We start from the raw sequence: 20146 nt of genomic DNA on the forward strand, positions 1-20146 counted from the left end.
TGGTGTCCTCCACTTCGACAGTGGCCTAGTGGTTAAGTTTGGTGTCCTCCACTTCGACAGTGGCCTAGTGGTTAAGTTTGGTGTCCTCCACTTCGACAGTGGCCTGGTGGTTAAGTTTGGTGTCCTCCACTTCGACAGTGGCCTGGTGGTTAAGTTTGGTGTCCTCCACTTTGACAGTGGCCTAGTGGTTAAGTTTGGTGTCCTCCACTTCGACAGTGGCCTAGTGGTTAAGTTTGGTGTCCTCCACTTCGACAGTGGCCTGGTGGTTAAGTTTGGTGTCCTCCACTTCGACAGTGGCCTAGTGGTTAAGTTTGGTGTCCTCCACTTCGACAGTGGCCTAGTGGTTAAGTTTGGTGTCCTCCACTTCGACAGTGGCCTAGTGGTTAAGTTTGGTGTCCTCCACTTCGACAGTGGCCTGGTGGTTAAGTTTGGTGTCCTCCACTTCGACAGTGGCCTGGGTTCATTTCCTGGGTGTGCACCTACATCACTCGTCTGTGAGCGGCCATTCTGTGGCGGTAGCTCACATAAAACAAGAAAAAAAAGAGGAAGATTGGCAACGGATGTTAGCTCAGGGCCAGTCTTCCTCATCAAAAAAAGGAGGACTGGAGGCGGATGTTAGCTCAGGGCTAATCTTCCTCAAAAACAACAAAAAAACACAATCATATTATATATAGGGTGGGTTAATAGGGCATAATAGAGTTCTCATAGATTTTACTCAGCAAAATAAAAACTGTAATTCTAACAGTTCGCTGTTAACCATTCTATCTGTTACGCAAAATAATTGTGTTAATATATGTAAACATACTTAGAAGAATACCTGGCACTTAAAAAGCACTTGTTACAGGTGGGCTCTAAGTAGCATTAATAATGTTATTATCAGCAGTAGCAGTATCAACAAGTGAAGATTAGTATCGTTATAAGCTGGTATAGGCACTGTCTTTTTCCCATTCCAGCTCAGTTAACTGAAAACAGATACTGCCCAGAGATAATCAGTTCAGTATTAAATAAAACCACAGATCTGGCTGTGGAATAATTTGTACCTCTGATACTTCTTTCAAATTCTAAGAACTACAACTCTGTTTGCAATAACCTTTTAGGTCAGAAGTTTTATGAAACTTTACTTTAAAATTATCTACAGAGAAAAATGCAGTTCCAAATTTTATTAGTATCAGATATATCATGATTTCATGTAACGTTAAACAGAAAAGTAGGCCCAACAAACATTGCATTTGTGATTGTAACTAATATTAAATAATTCTAATTTTCATGAGGTTCTTTCTATTTGACTCCTTTAAAAGAAAAGTAATTAACTAGAACTGAAAGTTAATAAGGTGTAGAAAATAACTCGGTGTGGGTCTCCTCAATTTGTTAAACATAGATAAGTAATTATAGTGTGTCCATGTAGATGCAGAAAATGATTATCATTTTAAAAATAAATCAACACTGAATTTTATACAGTACCTGTTTTGTTCAATCAAAATTTTTAAAGTCCTTGGATTTGTCAAAACAACATCTGCGTCCACACTGAAGTAATAGTCACAGTTTTTATCCTGACGGCAAAAATCCCTGACATGGAAAAAGAAATAAGAATTAGATAAAATGAATATTTTCTGGTTGAAAAATGATAACATAAAGCTTATATGTAAAACAAGGTTTCTCTAACATACTTTTCTAATCAAAATAGTAAGATAAACAAAAAGATAAATATTGTCTTAAATTTCAAAACGGTCAATTTATCAACACAGATGTTCACAGACACACCAACGCTGGAATCACACACACGCACACAGGGCAAAATCTCGTAGATATTCAACAACTCAGTTGTAAGGGAATCTTGGAGATACAAGTGTGTAATTCTTCAGGTATTAAGACTTTTTACACTTGATTTGCACAGGACTCGTTCTGAGATAGTTGCTCCCCTGCCTCCTAGGGGACACGGGCTGTGCTGCAGGCTGTTCGTGGTAGAGCCTGTCACGTCAGCGTCAGGAACATCAAGCAATGAACCACTCGTGACCCATGAAACGCCCCCAGGAACCATGGCCTCCATGTTGGGGCTTCTCTCTCTCTGAGCTCCCCTCCCTCACTGCTGGTCCCAGTTATCACTTTCTGCTTTTGCCAGCGTGTATCTGCATACCACACTTGTTTCTCAGCAACTGTCAAACAGGAGACTAGGCAGGACAGCTTGTTAAAATTGTGCAAAAAATTAGAGAAAAATGAGTTCTGAACGTGGACCCAAGGGATTCTCCAGTGAATAAGTTATGGTACCATTAGTAGTAACATCTGTTTGGTTTTTCCAAGGCCTGTCTTCCTGCCCATCCCTTCACCTCCCACACCAGGCAGTATCCGTCACTCTGGGCCCTGCGCTTCCACAGTGTGAGATAAGCACATCTCCTGACGAGAAGTCCCCATGACTTATCAACCTTTTATCAGCAGCTCTTAACCCACTGCCTGCCATATACAATTAACATTCACCAAATAAATGCTGGTTTTTACTATTACCAGAGTTGTACAGTAATCTGTCTGAAGTATTAAAAGGGCTAAACAAAGGACCTAAAACATTTCTTCTGAGTGTTACATTATTATCTAGATCAGTAGGTAACTAGAAAGCAGGAATACCTTTTGTTCCCCACAGCCTGAAACACACATTTTTACTACACACAACCTTCAGATAGTAAACATTTAAATCACTGCTACATCATCATACTATTCATTTGTCAGAGTACTTTTTCTTTAATCTTGATCTGAAGTTCACTAATAGTTTGATTAAATCTGTTGACTCTTAGTCATTAAAAGAAAAACGTAAATAGATTCCATGGCCCTTTACATGAAAATATACACAAACATAGACATAGTCTAACAGTAGAGGCGCTCTTGCACATGCACACAGAAACACACACACACACTTTTGAGACATCTAAGTTTAGGGTACTAATTTTAAAGAAAAGTTTTTTTTTTTAAAGTTTGTTTAGTAGAAATTGTTCAATTTAAATTTATTAAAACATACATTCCCATGTTTCTGGCTTCAGCTTGACTCAGATTTTCTTCTGGCCCTACTATTTTTATAGTACTGATTTCATGTTTAGCTTTATCAAAAAATATCTTGATGTCCTTTTCATGATAAACTTCCTGTAACATATTTAAACAATAGAAAATTAGTGAGAAAATAAGAGAGTAAGATGACCGAAGTATTCATAAGTAGGGATGGGTTCATATTCAAAGCTGTAAATTCCACAATTCTAATACTCACTCAGTTACAGACAAAATGATAACCATATTAAACATGTTACATTTGAATATCACCTAAATGTCACATAAGAATCTAAAATAGATACATATCAATATTTTTTTAAAGAGAAGATACTTCAAAACTCTTTTAACATCTACTCCTAGACAGGTCCTTGCATAAATATTTAAATTCTGGGTGCTATAAAATGTTTCTAACTCAAGAGAAAAAATAACTGATGGCCTGAGAATGGACATGTGTTGTAAAATATTCATAAAAAATGTCTATTAAATCTAATATATTAATATAAGTTGTAAATATAAATAATCATATTTTATAAAATAAATATCACAAGATTCTTTAAAGCCAGAGATTAAAAAAGAAACTTATAAATAAAATTGTGCTTTTACAAAAAGAGGGGAAAGTTTAACAACATTTTTTTGACAGGGAAATATAATGGGAAAATTGTCAACATAAAAGCCATCAAATTAGTGTGATTCAACTGTGCTAAAATTTAGATAAGATTATCTGTATCCATCATTAGAGCATTTCTGAGCTTTTTATGTACCTAGTCTCACTAAGTAGTTTTGAAAACTTTTCACAGCTTGTTAAAACTACTTATCACATAAAAGCTGCATAGGTTAACTTTAAATAGAAGAAAAGACAAAAACTCCTATGATCAAGGAGTTGTAGGTGTTACGAAAGCAGGAAAAATACAAATAACAGACACAATACATAAAAACAAAACAATTTAACGTTAAGTACATATATTACAACACATTTTCCAAAGCAAATGCTCAATGATTCAACCTTTTAAACTTATTTTAGCTAGTGTTTTGCACATTTAAAATATTCTCTGAGAAAGGCAAATGATTAGCTGACATGTACATTAGGAAGAAAAAACAATGTTAAACAAATAGTATTAGGACAGAAGAGAAAACAGCATTCTTCACAGCTTTTAAGTTTTAACTTAAAGACTTTAACTTCACAGTTAGTAAGTTTTTCTAGCTGATGTTAAATACCAACTGTTTTAACAGGAAAGAGGCAAGCAAAATACTGAGGGAAAATGTCTTTGAGTTTAGATTATATGTGGGAGGTATTTGGGAGGTTCTGAATATTTTTGAAGGAAATGACAATATCACAGTCTTTTGGGGAAGAACATGCCGATGTGTGATTAATCAAAACAATACTCTATCTGGAAGCAATTTCAAGTTGTGATGTTATGGTACTATTATATGCTGCAAACAATTTAATTCTAGAAAAGAAAGTACCAGAACTAACCAAAAGCAACCCAAATACAGCGCTTTGACATCTCTTCATTATATATTAAGTTGAGCCACAGGAAAATAATGGCTGATAATCAACCATTTTTGATTTACAAAAAATTGAGTTTCATGTGGTTCATCCCAATATTATGATACTAGTTTCTGGACTCGATAAAATCCTCAGGTTCTAAACAGGCAGGGCAGTAGTAAGTACTCCAAAATTCCCCCACTGAATTTAGCCCAGTGGACTTTTTTAGACATACATAAATAATAACAAATAGTTCCAAAGAAGATCAAAAATAGTTTTCACATAAAATATTCATTTTTCAAATACTTACTTTGTTATGAATAAAGAGTTTAAGTGCTTCTTTTGGGTAATCCAGTGTCAACAATAGGTTCAGAAATCGAGGTAGGAAAGGAGTTGGTTGCTCAATAAAAACACCTATTGTTACATTTGGATGGACCTTTGTTTTATAGCAAACACACAAAAAAGTTATCGTTAGTGTGGTTTTACTTTAAATGCTAATCAAGTCTTAGTCAACACAACATAAACTATACTAGAATGTCAGTTCAATTAATCTGCTGAATCTGCATGGCCCCATGGCAATTCTCTAACCCTTGAAATACATTTTTGTTGACCCCTAACATCAAAGTGATTTTATTCAATCTTGTCTCGGTATTATGACTTAGATTTGAAGAGGAAACTCTCTGTCATATTTATGATATGGATGTAATTAAGGATATTGCCTACTCTACCATTCAACACTTCCTTTATGATAGTCCTTAAAGAAACTGCCTGCAGATCTGAATCTATTTTGACAGCCTCATCTAAGAAGCCAGAATGCTAACTGTGTTTCTCTTTTTGTTTCCATGGTTTGGAAGTTCAGCTGTTAATTTGCAGCTCAAATAAAGCAATCATGAAGGACTCGAACATTTGTTTCCATCATCGAATATCTCCTTAAATCTCATTTAACTTCATTATTATATTATATATAAAGAAAGCTATTTTCTTTCACTAATATATTGTATCTTCTTGTTCCTATTTTCATATACTTTCTTAAATCCTGTTTGAGTAGGTTTTGGGGAACACTTTATCTTTCATCCATTGCATGAAAACTTCTGAAATACCCATTTTACTTGTCAGTCCTTGTGACAAATACAGAAAAAGGAGTGAAAGTTGCTGGCTTGAAAAACTTACAAACGGTTGGGGAGGACAGAAAGGTAAGTGAATGACCATGTAATAGCGCTATTACAGAACTCCATGAAATATTTCTTTATAAGGCCTTTTTAAAACCATTTCTCAAAGCCTGAATTTAAGGATTAAAGATTTTTAAAAGTACCACATACGTTAAATGCTGAATTAGGTACCCCTCCCCCATCTTTTCACACATGGAACTTCACACATTCCTCTGTTTTCTGGATCATAACTTCACATTTGTTTGCATTGAAGTACACCTGGTAGACTGTTGCGCTTCTTTATCCATCCACGCACTCACCCAAATATTTATTACTAAATGAACAAACAAAGACAAAATATCTACCCTCTAGGAATTCTCAATTCAACAGCGGAAATAAGTAAAAAGTGGATCAAAACTCCCCCTTACCAAATGAGATAATGCATTTCATGTAAACTTCATAATAATCTTAGAAGTTATTTATTATCCAAATTTACACGTGAGGAAAATGGGATTTGGAGAAGTTAAGCAACCCAGAACACATAATTTAGCAGGTAAAGAACTGGGCTTCAATATGCTACATCTCCATTATCAATCTAAATTCATTCCTACATGCCAACAATAACAACCATACAACTGTTAACATTTATTGAAGGCTTAGCACTTCACGCATATATAAAGTTTATACATATAAACTAACATATAGAGAAATATATAATTTGATTTAACCCACCTCCCAACCCTCTAAGACAGCCACTCTTGTTTTTACATATAAAGAACCTTGTCTACGGCCCACATCTAACAATATGGTAGACCTGAGATCTTAACTACCTACATAATTTTAATTTTTATATCTCTATTGCATAATAACTACACATATGAAACACAAGAAATTTATTTTTCATAATAGAATGGCTTTCCTGTATAGCATGTAAATAGCAAAAAATAAGATAAAATAAAAACATTTTAATATAAATATTTTTCTATCTTTGCACCAGAAAGTTTATGAAAATGAGAACCAAACAGAAAGTATTAACTCTCCCTCCAGAGGACAATATTACTTTCTGCAAAAAAGATCAAGATGACTTTTAAACATCTTCATGATGCAGCTTCATTCAGAAATATTCTGGCATTCTTTCCAGAGAGGAAACATTCAGTTTGTTATTTGAGAGACTGGCCAAAGAGTCTTATTTTCAAGTAAAATAGGGCTCTATTCAGAAGCTCCTATATGTGCACAAGTTACTCTTTATCCTCCTTTCAGACAGTAATAAGAACAGAAACTATTTAATTCAGGAGCTTTAGTGTTTTACAGTGAGAGTATTTTGTACGTGTGAGGGTCCAGGAGTTCCCAGAGCTGTATTACTGGGAATTTTATTTTTGCCCACATGGGTTCTACTTATCTGGCATGCTGCAGATTGTCAATAAACCTACGGTGACTGAAGGAAAGAATCAGCCTTAATGACAAAATCATACCTGGATTCCAATTGTTCATACACATAAAAGTCTTCTAAGATATAAGAGCAATTTTTTGGAAGAAAAATGTTACTATAGGATATCCTAAAACTGCTCTGCTCTGGCTGATGACAGAAGAAGAGTGTATAAAAATGTATTACAGACAAATAATAATAATTTCCAATTGCTCATTTAACCTCAAAGCATAAATGATAAGCCATAGCTGTAATTGTCTATGAAAAATATATATAAGTAGCACCGTGCCTGGTATATAATATGTACGTGACATCCAGGCAAAACTGCACAGTGGTCAAGAAGACAGGGTGTGGAGCCAGTCTGCCTAAATCTAAACCCCACCTCCAACACTTAAAAACATTGTGCGCCCTCAACAAGTTACTTAACCTGTATAAACCTGTTTCCTCACCTGTAAAACTCAGTCAACAGTACTACCTACTTTTTAAGGGATTGTGTGAAGTTTAAATGGGTTACATATGTAAAATACTTAAAACAGTCCTTAGTTATATAATCATTTATTACTCTTTAAATCATCGAGTTTGAAAATCAAACACAGACAAAATTAGTCAATACAAACGCTGGAGCACTGTAACCATTGTTTTTCCTTAATGCTTTGACCTAGTTAGCAGAGTAAAACAAAACAAGAATACCCAATCACAGCAGGCTGTTAAATATTAAAAACCACGCCCCTTTCACGGGGGTAGATTATGAGATGGTTTTGCTTTCAGAAACATTTCAGAAATACACCAATCTAACAATTTTCTGAGTCATCCTATTTTAGCTTTATAAATCCATTCTCTACCCTCTTATCAAAACTATAAAATAATGTGCCCTTTTTTTTTCCACAAGTCACTGTATTTCATGACAATATACTTTTTATTACTGCATTTCACACACAGTCAATTCCACTTACATTTACTGCAGACAGGTCAATTGTATCCAATTCACAAAGAGTGCAGCCCTTATCCTGTGTCCACGCGTTAGGTACATAGTTTCCAAAATAATTCAGGAGAATCTAGTAAATGAAGGAAAACTGTATTAACAAAAATCAGCCTCTCCCCTCAATGTGCTTTTGAACTCAGGTACCTGAGGGTTACTGTAAATACTCAATAAGAGCTTGATTACCCTTGGACCTTGTTCCTAACACAGTCACAAATAAAAAGAAGTTAATCTTGTTAATTTGCTGTTTTCTTGTTTAATCTGAAGGGTGACTCAAGGGTCACAAGGATTTATCAGCTTGATTTGCAGAAGAAAAAGAATGCCTTTAAGGAAGTTCCAACCATCAGATAACCAGCCCCCAGCTGCTGCTGGTGCCAAGAAGTCTGATTGCCCAGGGGCTTATCTGGAGTGAAAGAAACATGGACTTCCCCTTTCTTTCTCCAAAACTCCACCTCCCAAGCCCCTTACATTCTATGAAAACCCCTTGCTTTCATCTTTTGTTTAGGTGAATTTGAGAGAACCTATCCTCCCATCTTCTCGTTTTGGCCAATTTGAATAAAACTTTCTCCATCTCCAAGCATGTGTCTCAATTATTGACTTATTTTGCATCAGCACATGAACTTGAGATTAAGATGTTTGGTATCACTTTCATTCTATAAACATGTAAACTGGGTATATTCCTTTAATAATTCTATTAATATTTATCACCTAGATGCACATATTGAACAAAGTTCTCTCCAGACTATGAATCATAAAGCAGGACAAACTTTGTCTAGAAATGCCAAAAAATGCATAAAGTAATAAAGGTCATTTATTTCATTATATAAGGAATAACACCAGAAAAGACAATTAAGAAAATATGTCAAACAATGAAACACACAGATTTAAGTGGGCTAATGAGACTTACTGGCAAAACAACACAAAAAACCATCTTGTGAACAGTAATTTAATAACAAGATAAATATGTTTAAAGGCTCAGCACAGACACAGTGAATGGGGCAGTGACAGTGTGACCTCTTACCAACAGTACCATACAAAACAAATACTGCACAAACTTTATCACCAAAAGGCAGAAAACTATGCTACCTATAATAAACTATGCTTTCTGGCAGTGAATAAGGGGTACTGACTTCAGGAAAAGAAAGTTTGCAGACTAAAACAGATCTAGAACAAGCTCCTAATTATAGCCACCCCATACATCCTATCAACAGTAAAGTACAACACTGCTTCCCCACCTACCCCTTTCGGATCCTCAGAGGATTTCCTTTGTGACCTATCTCCCCTTGTCCTTAACCATCTATTGGCATTCATTTTACCTGTAAAATCTGTGTCCTTGCATATCTTTTGGGTGAAGGAGAGGATGAGGGAAGATGGATGGAGGAGAGGGAAGCACTATAAGATATCCTCTAAGCCCTCAAATGAATCTCGTATATCCATAGAGTTTGAACATTTTTAGGAAAATTCTGATTTACTTAAAAAAAAATTACTTTCTACTGCAATGTTAATATCTATAGCAGTATGAACATTCATTCATACTTTTTAATTTTTTTATTATTTCTTTTCACAAACATTTTTTCACCTCAACACAGTGAACATGTAGCAAACTAGCTTTGGCTGTGACTTTATATTACTTTTAAAAGGAAGCACCTCTAATCCTCATTATGCTTATATAATCATTAACTCTTCATTGGAAAGGTGAGATGAACTCAAAGGAAAAAATGTCTATCCATTACATATGATAGTCAAAATGCATAGAAGTGACAAGTGGATTCTTCTAGCTTCTTAAGACTCTAAAAGAGATCTTAAGGTATAGAACAGATGAGGTAAATTACTCCAGTACCATTTTACCAGATTCCACACATATATCTGGGATTCCATCCAGATATTTCTATTGTATTGAAACTGAAAAAATTCTGGTAAAATAAGTACAGCATTAATTACAATGGGAAAATCTTTGTGTAATACAGATATTGTAGACATAGTTACATTTAATCTGTATAACACAAGAAGAAGTAATGGACAAGTAACTCACATTTCTTTTGAATTACATTATAATTCAGGAAACAAATTACAAGGCAGGAAATATGTAGTTATGGCATTCATTAATAACATTTCAAGAGTCAATGTGGTCATTTTAATGTGCCTCTATAATAAAAACAAAAAATTTTACTGCTGTCAAATTACAAATGCAAACATTAATTTAATCATTCATGTTCTACAAAAGATTATGGTTTTGAAGGAAGAAAATAAAGAGATACATGTGAAAATGGATACTTCATTATGCATTATTTCCAAAAGAGATTTTTAAAAAGCCCAGAGGGAAATATACAGTTCTGTCTAAAATATCCTGGGAAATATTTTTTTTAAAGAAGAAAAAAATCCCCCAGATAGTTGGCCATATCTAAAATTCTCATGTATATATAAAGACTATACTTTCCTCATCTCAGAAATCTTATAAAAAATTAAATATTTATTTCATGAATTATTTACCAGTCTATTAGAATCCCTATGTGACTATGAAAATGATTGATATTTTTTAAAATGTTAGAGCATAAAAGGCATTACTTTTAGTTTTCAAAATTAAAACTTTACTTTGTAACTTTTCTGCTTTCTACTTTTTAGCCTCAATTCAATTTTTATACATAATTAAGATATTTTAAAAACATTACTTTTGACGGGAAACCTCCCTCTTTTGGATCTCTCACCACACAGGCAGAAGTTATCCACCACCCCCACCCTCCCTTACATCTGTTCTCTCCATTAAAAACTGCAGACAGTCCTGCTGGCAGCTTTGGAAAGTGCAGAAGGCTGTTTATGTCGTTAGGCTGTTCTCGGCTGTCCCAGCTACTAGGTGGTAGTACTTTCCTGATCCTTCTTTCACAATACCGCAATGTTTCCAAGGATGATGTCATTTCACTGGCAGAGAAATTTTCCAACCAAATTTTTTCTTCCTTTCTTTCTTTTTTATTTTCAAATCATTCAATTATTCAAGGTCATAGTGACCCTAACATTGTGGGTTTTATGCAAAAAATTAAGATCCCTATTTTTATTGCAAATCAAATTAGTTTCAGAAATGATTTGTTTTCATGTGCAAATGAGGTGATTTGATCTAACTTCTATTTGTATAGAAATACCACCAATATCATAATGACTACCTTAAGATGTATATTATCTGATATTTAAAAGAAAAGGTTAGGTATAAGAATAAGCATCTTATGATGGGGTACTAACACTAAATAAGCTTCTGGAATAAAAAGTAAAGCTTAAAAACAGAAATTATAGTTTCTATCTAAAAACTAATTTATATTAGATTGTTTCTAGACCAGTATGAGAATAATCATGTAGAATAAATGCAGAAACATATTTCAAACAAAATATTCATTAAAAAACAGAAAGTTGTTTATACATCATTATGAAAACAAATGAAAAATATGAATGTTCACAGATACATACTGAAAGGACATAAAAACTGAAAACAGCAGTGAATGAAAACAATATGGGAGGGTTGTGGGATTATATGTGATTTTTTAAATTACTTATAATTTAAAAATTGTTCTTCCTAATAGCACGAGATTTAGAGAAAGTAAGAAATAAACTCATCGCTACATACTTTGGTCTATTAACACACTATAAACAATCTATCATTTACAGATTATGTGCATATTTTTAAATGAAAAAGTGAATTACATATTATACCATTTAGTTCAATATTATGTCTCAAAACTATGGACGTTATAATCATCCCTTGCTAAATAAAATAATAAGTAAAATTAACTTACAGAAGCTCATATAAAATTTTTTTTCACCTTTATGAAGGTTAAAAGAAAAATTTGTATGTAAAGAGTAATATACTTTCTTTCCCCATTAACCTGGACACAGAAGAAAATGTGATATATTCATGTGCCTCTATTTAACGTAACATTATTAAATAAAGTATGAGCATTAGTTGAATACTTGTTTATATAATCTTTTCTCAAATTTTTGTATTATACCAAATATAATTTTTATCATAAAAAGCTTACTTCAGTTTTGGTTGCCAAATAGAATTGTAGGAAGATAGACTAAATAGGATTATGTCAGAGAAAATATAATAGGATCATGAGACTGCTTGAAAGCCCAGAAACAGAGATAGCCTAAACTGAGAATGTTTCCCGGAAGACTTCAAATTTCTTGGTCCCCACAGCCTTCCTAAACGCTTAAGGATTAGCGCCCCTTTTCTTATGAGAGATCTTCAGTCACTTAGGAAAGCTCCAGTCAGTGTTCTCCTGGGGATTTGGAAGGAATTGATCACTTTGAAATCAGAAAACCATTAGGCCTTACCCACAATAGCTAGATTCTCAGGACCAAGCTTCCTCTTTAAAGACATTTAAATCTGATTAAAATATTACATTACCAAAGAGAAATAGCACACTATTTAGTTACAAGCAATGTCTGGTTAGAACAGCACTTGCCTGACTGGTGCCAAGGGTATCAGACAGATGGCTAACACAGAAACCGCAAGCATGCTCATGCACGCATGCGTACACACGTATGCACACACACACTGTAAAGGGCTTCAGAGACAAAATTGGCCCATCTATCAAATTTGCTCAAGGATAGTTATGGCAACCTACAGCAATTTTAAGACTTTTTTGCCCTGCCAGAAAAATATCTGCTTTGCCACTCCCAAGAATAATTCTAGGTCTTTAGATTGTTTATAGACACTGACATTTAATTACGATTTATTGAAAGGCTAATATACGCTACAGATGTGCTGACCTTGGGAAAACAAAAGTCAACAGGATAGATGTCATTTCTGTAATTCTTAGGCTAAAGGCCCAGTAAATAAGGAAGACACAAAGACATGTAATTTCCTTCCCCATCCAGCATGTGGTATGTATTGTGATGGAAGAAGTTTTAGGTATTATAAAAGCATGCAGAGACCTGAGGGGGAAAGACTAAGCTACCACCTAAAGATGAACAGGACTTGGGGTACAGTGGGTTGTAACGAGGGCAGGGATTCCAGAGTGAGTGAAATGCACGTACAGAAGACTTGCAGACAGAGGCAACGTGAAATGTTTGTGAAGTTGAAAGTCACTCAGTATGGCAGGAGCTGAGGGAGAGAATGACAGTAGGAGAAACGTGTGCATGGATATTTGTGGTATCAAGAGTGGTGGGGTAGATAAGGTGGTAGATTGGTTATCACTAAAGCAGGAGCAAAATGTAAAAAATGCCTTAAAGACAAGTTGAGAATTTGGAACTGCATACCCAGGTCCGTGGAGGAAATCACACAGGTAAGTGATGTGATCTGGTTTCTGCTTCAGCAGAATATTCCAGTTCCAAGCTGCTGGTGGGTGGCTGCCCCTGGTGGGAGGTTGCAGTTGGCCTGAACTAAGGAAGCTGCTTTGGGCACAGAGAAAATTAGATAAACTACCACACACCAGAGTTAGAAGGGACAGCTGTTGGTTTGGAAGAGCAAGTTCTTGGCAAGCAACTACAGCCAAAACAAAACCCAGGTTCTGGTTAACCAACTGGATGGAAGAGAAAGCAGAACTGGAAATCTTGAACTATGGATCTTATACGACACAGAAATAAATCTACCAAAGGTGTATTTAGACCTGGAGCTCAGGAAAGATACAGGACACACAGCAAGGATCTGAAAATCATCAGCGTCAGGAGAGGATTTGCTGACATGGGAATGAAGCAAATTACTCCAGAAATGTGTGTAGAAGAGAAAAGGAGGAGGCCTCCGTGGAGAGCTGTGGAACACTTAATAAATCGGAACAGGGAGAGCTTACCCCCGGCCCCGACCTCCACACACAGCAAGTGCTAAACTTTAAAAATGTATATTAAAAAAAGAAAGAGAGGAAAAAAGAGATTTAAGAAGAAAGGCCAGAAAATCAGTAGACAAACCAGCAGAGCATCATGGAAACAAAAGGAAACAGTATTTCAAGTAGGACTGAAGGGGATTGACGAGGTCAAACATTACCTTTGGGTGAAGTTACAGACAACTGTCTACTACCCAACAGGAATGTCACAAGAGACCTTGACAGGAGCACTTCCTGGTGTGGCGGGAAGAGGAACAGTGGTGCCGGTGGGATGTCTCTACTTCAAAGCAGTTTGGCTGTGAAGAGGAGGAGAAAAGACATGCAGGCTGGAAGGCACTGTGGGTTGAGGAGGATGTTTCAGTTTGTGTTGGCTTAGGTTCTGTTCTGTTTATAGGATGGGAAAGACTTGAGGGTCTTTAAAATGCTGATGAGGAGAGAACAGAGCTGGGAAAATTGATTAGAGAAGGCAGAGCACAGGAGAAGATTAATTTGTAGGAGACAGGAATGGGATGAAAAGGAAGGTGGAAAGATTAGCCAGAGGAGAAGGGGAACCTTCCGTTTTGATGGTGGAGAAGCTGCCGATGTGGGCTTTCCCCTGAATTTCTTTCCATGTATTCCACTGGAGTTCAGACTACTCACTCCTCCAAACAGCAGACTACATCTCCCTATCCTCTCTTCCCGCAATGCAAATCTACCTGTTAACCTCTTTTCTAGGTACTTATGAGTAAACTAGGTATCTCAGTATCTCAGAACATTGTTTTAGGCACAGTACATATACAGTCATGCACCGTCTAACGACATTCAGTCAGTGAAGGGACCACATATCCAACGGTGATCCCATAAGATCAGTACCATATAGCCTAGGTATGCAGTAGGCCATACCATCTAGGGTGGTGTAGGTACACTCTATGATGTTCGCACAATGACGAAATCACCTAACAATGCATTTCTCAGAACATATCCCCATCATGAAGCAACACATGACCGTCTACAATTCACGTTCCATTTCAATTGGATACCAGCAATACAAACTTATCTATAAATTTTGCAGTCAATAACAATTCAGCAAGCTCAACTATACATATTTGAAACAGAAAAGCACCCAAAATTTCATTAGTCAAATTAAGTCTTTGTCGATCATGAACCATCGACCTTGGTATAAAATAAACGCAAGAGGAAGCTTTCTGGCTATTCAGTCGCATCTCACTTAGCAAAGCTGCTAACTTAGAAATGGTGACTGAGGAGAAACAAATGGCCCTTAACGACCTCAGCATTTCCTACTCAGACAGGATCTCTGTACGGGGGAAACGTGGCTAACCCTCAAGGTAGCTGTTATTATTAACCACTAAAGTGAAACGTGTTACAAATAGAATGAAAAGTTACTACTCTGCTGAGGAAAAATCATCAGTTTGATTAATCTGAATGAAATAAGATAACATATACTGCATAAAAGATAAAGCCTGTAAAAATTGTTGGCACCAAAATAAAGCCTTTTAAAAATATTTAAAAAGAAGAAGAAGAGGACCTTCTACATATTACTCCACAGTCTACCTCCCAGAAAGAGGCAAACAGGGAAAAGCCACTGTGACTCACCTTGGTGGGTCCATTTCCATTAATTGCCACTGGTAGTGTTTCATAAAATACGTTCTTAGCTCTGGCTTTACCATTTTCAAATTTCAAAACAACTTCATCTGGGTGAAAAAGAAAAAACAGGTTTTAGTCACTTACATTGCATGTGTATTTACACGTGCATATGTGTCTATCCATAGCTATAGCTATCTACATAGCCATATCTATCTATATACATATCTTGTTACAAAATTTCTCATGCATACTATGCCATGTGCTGCAACACTCTCAGGACCCCTCCAAGTCAGCAGATACCCAAAATGAAGGATGGGACTGGTACAGATAGACAGTCTGAGAGTCTCACTTACTCCAGCCTGGCACTGGCAAGTGAGTTACTACGCCACTGGGGTGTCTGGAGGAAGGAAAGCATCTTTGGAATCCTACCTCTGTCTCTTCAAAGTGATGTGATCCTAGACCAGTTAAACTATTGTCTCAACTTACTCATCTGTAAATGAGTTCCTTGCCTGACTTTCAAGGCTATTATGAAGATAATAACAATATATGTATGGCGAATAGAACGCTGCCAGGCACAAGCAAGGCTTCTACAATTGGCCACCATTGACAGTATTTCCTGTTCTTGAAAATCAGAACTAATGCAAACTCCAGGAATACACAAGTCAAATGGGAGCAGCAACAGTGTTTTGGGTTTTTTTTTTTTGCTTTCAGCTTTTTTCCCTCATATTTCCTGAGTACTCCAAACTAAATATTCTGAGAATCTTTTTACTGTATGAACTGACTTGAAGAAGTGTATTGAATTGCAACATATTTTTAATTTTTAAGGTATTAATGCATTAATTTATATTTTTATTTTAATGTATTAATATATTGTTATCAAGATATACGTCTCTTTAGGAAAACACACACAGGCATAGGTACATGCACGCACACATGCAACTGCACCCACCCCCGCCCCCCCAACACACACACAGATCCATAAGTGTGCATGCCCAGTTACCAGCTACCTTTCAGCTAGGGTAAAATACTCTAATGCTCTAATACTCTTGGGTAATTCACAATACAGAGAACTTATACTGGAAAACGTGTAAAAGGGGTAAAAATGAGGTGCAGGTAATTCGTAAATAAATCTGCAGTCCCCAGATGGCGAGACATTAAATTCTAGACTACCTTAGGCCAGAAGTTTATCTTTTTTGCACTAGTCTTAGGAAATGATTTTAACCGAATGAATTTAACTATATCAAGCTAAGCTCAAGTTCAATATTTTTTAACAGTTGCAATATCTACACGTCAAACCTAGTCACAGACCCAAAATGGATACAACAAAAGGGAGGACAGTTGAAAACACAGGTGTTCATTTGTACACACAAGTAATCTGGTATCTAGCAAGCATACCTACAGCTCCATTTAAGGTCTGGAAAATTTTGCATTTGTGATCCAATGTGATGTTAATAGCTTCCTAAAAATAAGAATAGAATGGAATTGAAAATGACAACAAAAACAGCAAACAACTCTATCATGTTAATATCGTTTGGGGGGGAAATTTAAAGGTCCTATATGTAAATTATTCCAGCAATATTTTTCAAAAAGACAGAAAGAATGTAATTTTATAGTTTATTAAATTGGAGGATAAAGGGTATGGTAAAGCATTCAAGTTTTTCTCTGAATATTTCTACTTCTCCACCTTTTGACTTGTTCTGACCAGAGAATTGTTAGCAGAAGTAAAATGAATAGCTTCCGCTTGGAGCATGTAATTGCCAGTTCGAGACCCTAAGTGTGCTCTTTCCCTGTGGACATGACCCATCAGCCTGGGTCCCTGAATGACCACAATAAGTAGAAACGCCCTGCTGACCTGGACATGTAGCAGGAGGAATAAACCTCTGTTGTGTTAAGCTGTTGAGGTTGGGGGTTATCATTGGAGCATAACCCATCTGACCGCTATAATAAGTTTGTAACTAATCAACATAATCATAATAATTAACCTGCTTTACAAACCTTATGCTTCTCAATGCACCAGTTTTTCTGCTACATTACAGTGTTTTAAGAATATTCCTAAAAATTGTCTTTGCCTGCTGTTATGGACTGTTTGTGTCCCTCGAAAACTCATATGTTGGAGCCTAATGTGATGGTATTTGGAGATGGGGCCCTTGGGAGGTAATTAGCGTTAAACTGAGCTCATGAGAATGGGACCCTCGTGATGGGATTAGTGCGCTTATAAGAGACATCAGAAGGTTTACTCTCTCTCCCTCAGCCATGTGAGGACACAGCAAAAAAGTGATTGCTGTCTACGAGCCAGGAAGAGGGCCCTCACCAGGACCTGACTGTGCTGGCACCCTGATCTCGGATTTCTACCCTCCAGAACTGTGAGAAAATAAACTTGTGTTGTTTAAGCCACCCCGTCTATGATATTTTGTGAATGGCAGACCAAGCAGACTAAGACACATGCTATAGACAAAATCTTATGCTTAGAGAGAAACAAACAGGATTTATGCAACTAAAACTATTATAAGCCCAGCAGTGAGATTTCAGAGGAAGCATCCTAAAGCAGAGACAACTCAACGAGTCTCAGGGTACTTTCACAGTTGAATTACACTAAAAGAAGACGGGCAGCAAGCAGCACGGGCCAGCACTCTTGCCAAGAGGAGGTTTCTTCTCCCAGAGGAGAGAATAAGTCCTAGGCTTGGTGTGTCAGGCACATAAGAGGGAAAGTAAAAAACAGAGATGAAGAAAAGTAAACATTTTAAGAATGAAGTTTACTAAATATTTAATGTCTAATGAAAATACTTAGATGACAAGTATTTATCTAAGAAACAGCTACAGTTACAAACTCACTATAAAATATACTTAAAATCTTACATTTCCTAATGACAATACCCACAGATACACAACTCAGTAAATTTTAGAACTGTGTCAGTTATATACAGTAAATTTGTGAAATATGAACTTATATTAGGTAAATATATTAAAAATATTCTTGAATTAGAGAACTTTGGTTTTACTTTTCTCCAAAGTTTCATTTAAATCAATCTCAGGAGTATTCTCTCCAGGGCCTATGACAGATGGCTATTGTCCTCAATGTTCCCCCGCTTGCTAACAGAACTCAGATTTTCAGTAGGACACATATGCTTGAAATAAAGAACAAAATTTCCTTTGCATAGTATCTATAGCCACATAAATATGTTCTAGTGAAAGAAAAGTATGAGAAAGTATTTTGCGAAACTTCTAGGAATGCTACCTAAAGAGAGGTGACACAACTGAAATGGTCCCCTATTTACTATTCTGCTGCTTAACTGCCCAGAATATGGATACAATGGCTGGAGCTCCAGTAGCCATCTTGAATAAGGAGGTAGACTGAAAGTGGGAGCTATTACACATACCCTCTTCAGTGGATTAACATAAATTTTAGTGTAAAATAGTTGATCATCATCATTATCCTGGAGATTCCACTCCTGCACTATACGGTTGATATATGGAGCATAACCAATAAATCCTGCAATACAACAGAGACAGAATAGAGGATTTAGTATTCAAAGATCAAAACTTGTGTCTGTGTCAATTCCACTGGCCAATTGTATAGAGTTGTAAAGCCTCTAGGCCAAATCCTTAGGTTAGAATTTCCTGGCTCACCGTGAGAGAAATAGGAGTTTGAGGGTCCTTTGTTTTATGTATAAACTACAATAGAGTGAATTTTACTATGAATTGCAAATCAAAGACTCTTTTTGAATAAACACATTCCCAAAATTAATTGACACAAAAAGGGGACCTAATATTTTCCAAAGTTCCTAAGGGAAAAAAAGTTACTAGGAAAAGAATAGAATAAGACAGAAGAATTTTCTTTCTGACCTTCTAAAATACTCTTCTTGGATCCTTCGTAGAGGATTTGCTGTTTCTGAAAAAGGAAAATCTCTACTACAGTGATTTTAAGGTCAGTGCCAGAGACGCTAACACAATCAAAGGAATGTTGGATTTGTCACTGACTGCAAACATCCCAAAGAAATTTTATATCTAGGACATTTTGGGAATTTTTCCTTTACTTGAGCTAGTCATTGTTGTGCCTGCTAAACCATTTTCTGGCTAGGTTTTGTGTGTCACAGTCTGGAGAAAGGAAGTCTAAAATTGGATTTTTCCCCTTGGCCCTAGAGCATAAGGATTACGTTTGCCAATAACAGTTGTCTATAAAAGACACAGACAACAGGATCATTTTTCCTCTGTTCGAGTCTTCCTCTGAATTTCAGAAACGCAGCCAAGCTGTGCTGTTTCACTGACATGCAATACTTTTAAAAAAGGACAAATTTTATTCCTGTGAAATGAAAGGAAACCTAATTTTTTACCCTCAAAATTAACATTTTCTCCTAGGAATAAGAATTAAAAGAAATAGGTCCAGGACTACTGCTGTTACCTAGAGAAAAGAAGACAAAATGGACACGCTGAAGCAATCACCGGTTGTTCATTTTTGCTATTTTTGCCAAATAGAAAAATCCTAAAACACTGAAAAATAATGCACTTTTTAATTTCTGTGACCAATCTTCTGTGATAAAAAATAGATCCACATAGCGACACATGACATTTTCCAATGGTTTATGTTGCTGTTTTCAAAAATTATGTTTCCTTATCCTATTTAAAAATCTCAAACATCCCAAAAAAAGAAATTATATCTATTTTCCTAGAATGTGACATACATTGTAT

General features: G+C 35.9%; 1 protein-coding gene across 4 annotated transcripts in view; it reads right to left on the reverse strand.

Annotated features, from left to right (window-relative positions):
- Positions 1-20146, reverse strand: part of PLOD2 (procollagen-lysine,2-oxoglutarate 5-dioxygenase 2) — an 88694-nt gene that overhangs the window by 12780 nt on the left and 55768 nt on the right. For all 4 annotated transcript variants that reach the window (XM_014829910.3, XM_014829909.3, XM_044754331.2 and 1 more), the window contains exons 5-11: positions 18838-18950; positions 16856-16919; positions 15470-15567; positions 8044-8145; positions 4827-4952; positions 3005-3126; positions 1462-1566 (exon numbers count right to left, since the gene is read on the reverse strand). In XM_014829910.3, coding sequence (XP_014685396.1) covers positions 1462-1566; positions 3005-3126; positions 4827-4952; positions 8044-8145; positions 15470-15567; positions 16856-16919; positions 18838-18950 — 730 coding nt within the window. The remainder of the gene's footprint in view (positions 1-1461; positions 1567-3004; positions 3127-4826; positions 4953-8043; positions 8146-15469; positions 15568-16855; positions 16920-18837; positions 18951-20146) is intronic.

This window comes from Equus asinus, chromosome 21, assembly GCF_041296235.1.
Source record: "Equus asinus isolate D_3611 breed Donkey chromosome 21, EquAss-T2T_v2, whole genome shotgun sequence".
Lineage (NCBI taxonomy): Eukaryota > Metazoa > Chordata > Mammalia > Perissodactyla > Equidae > Equus > Equus asinus.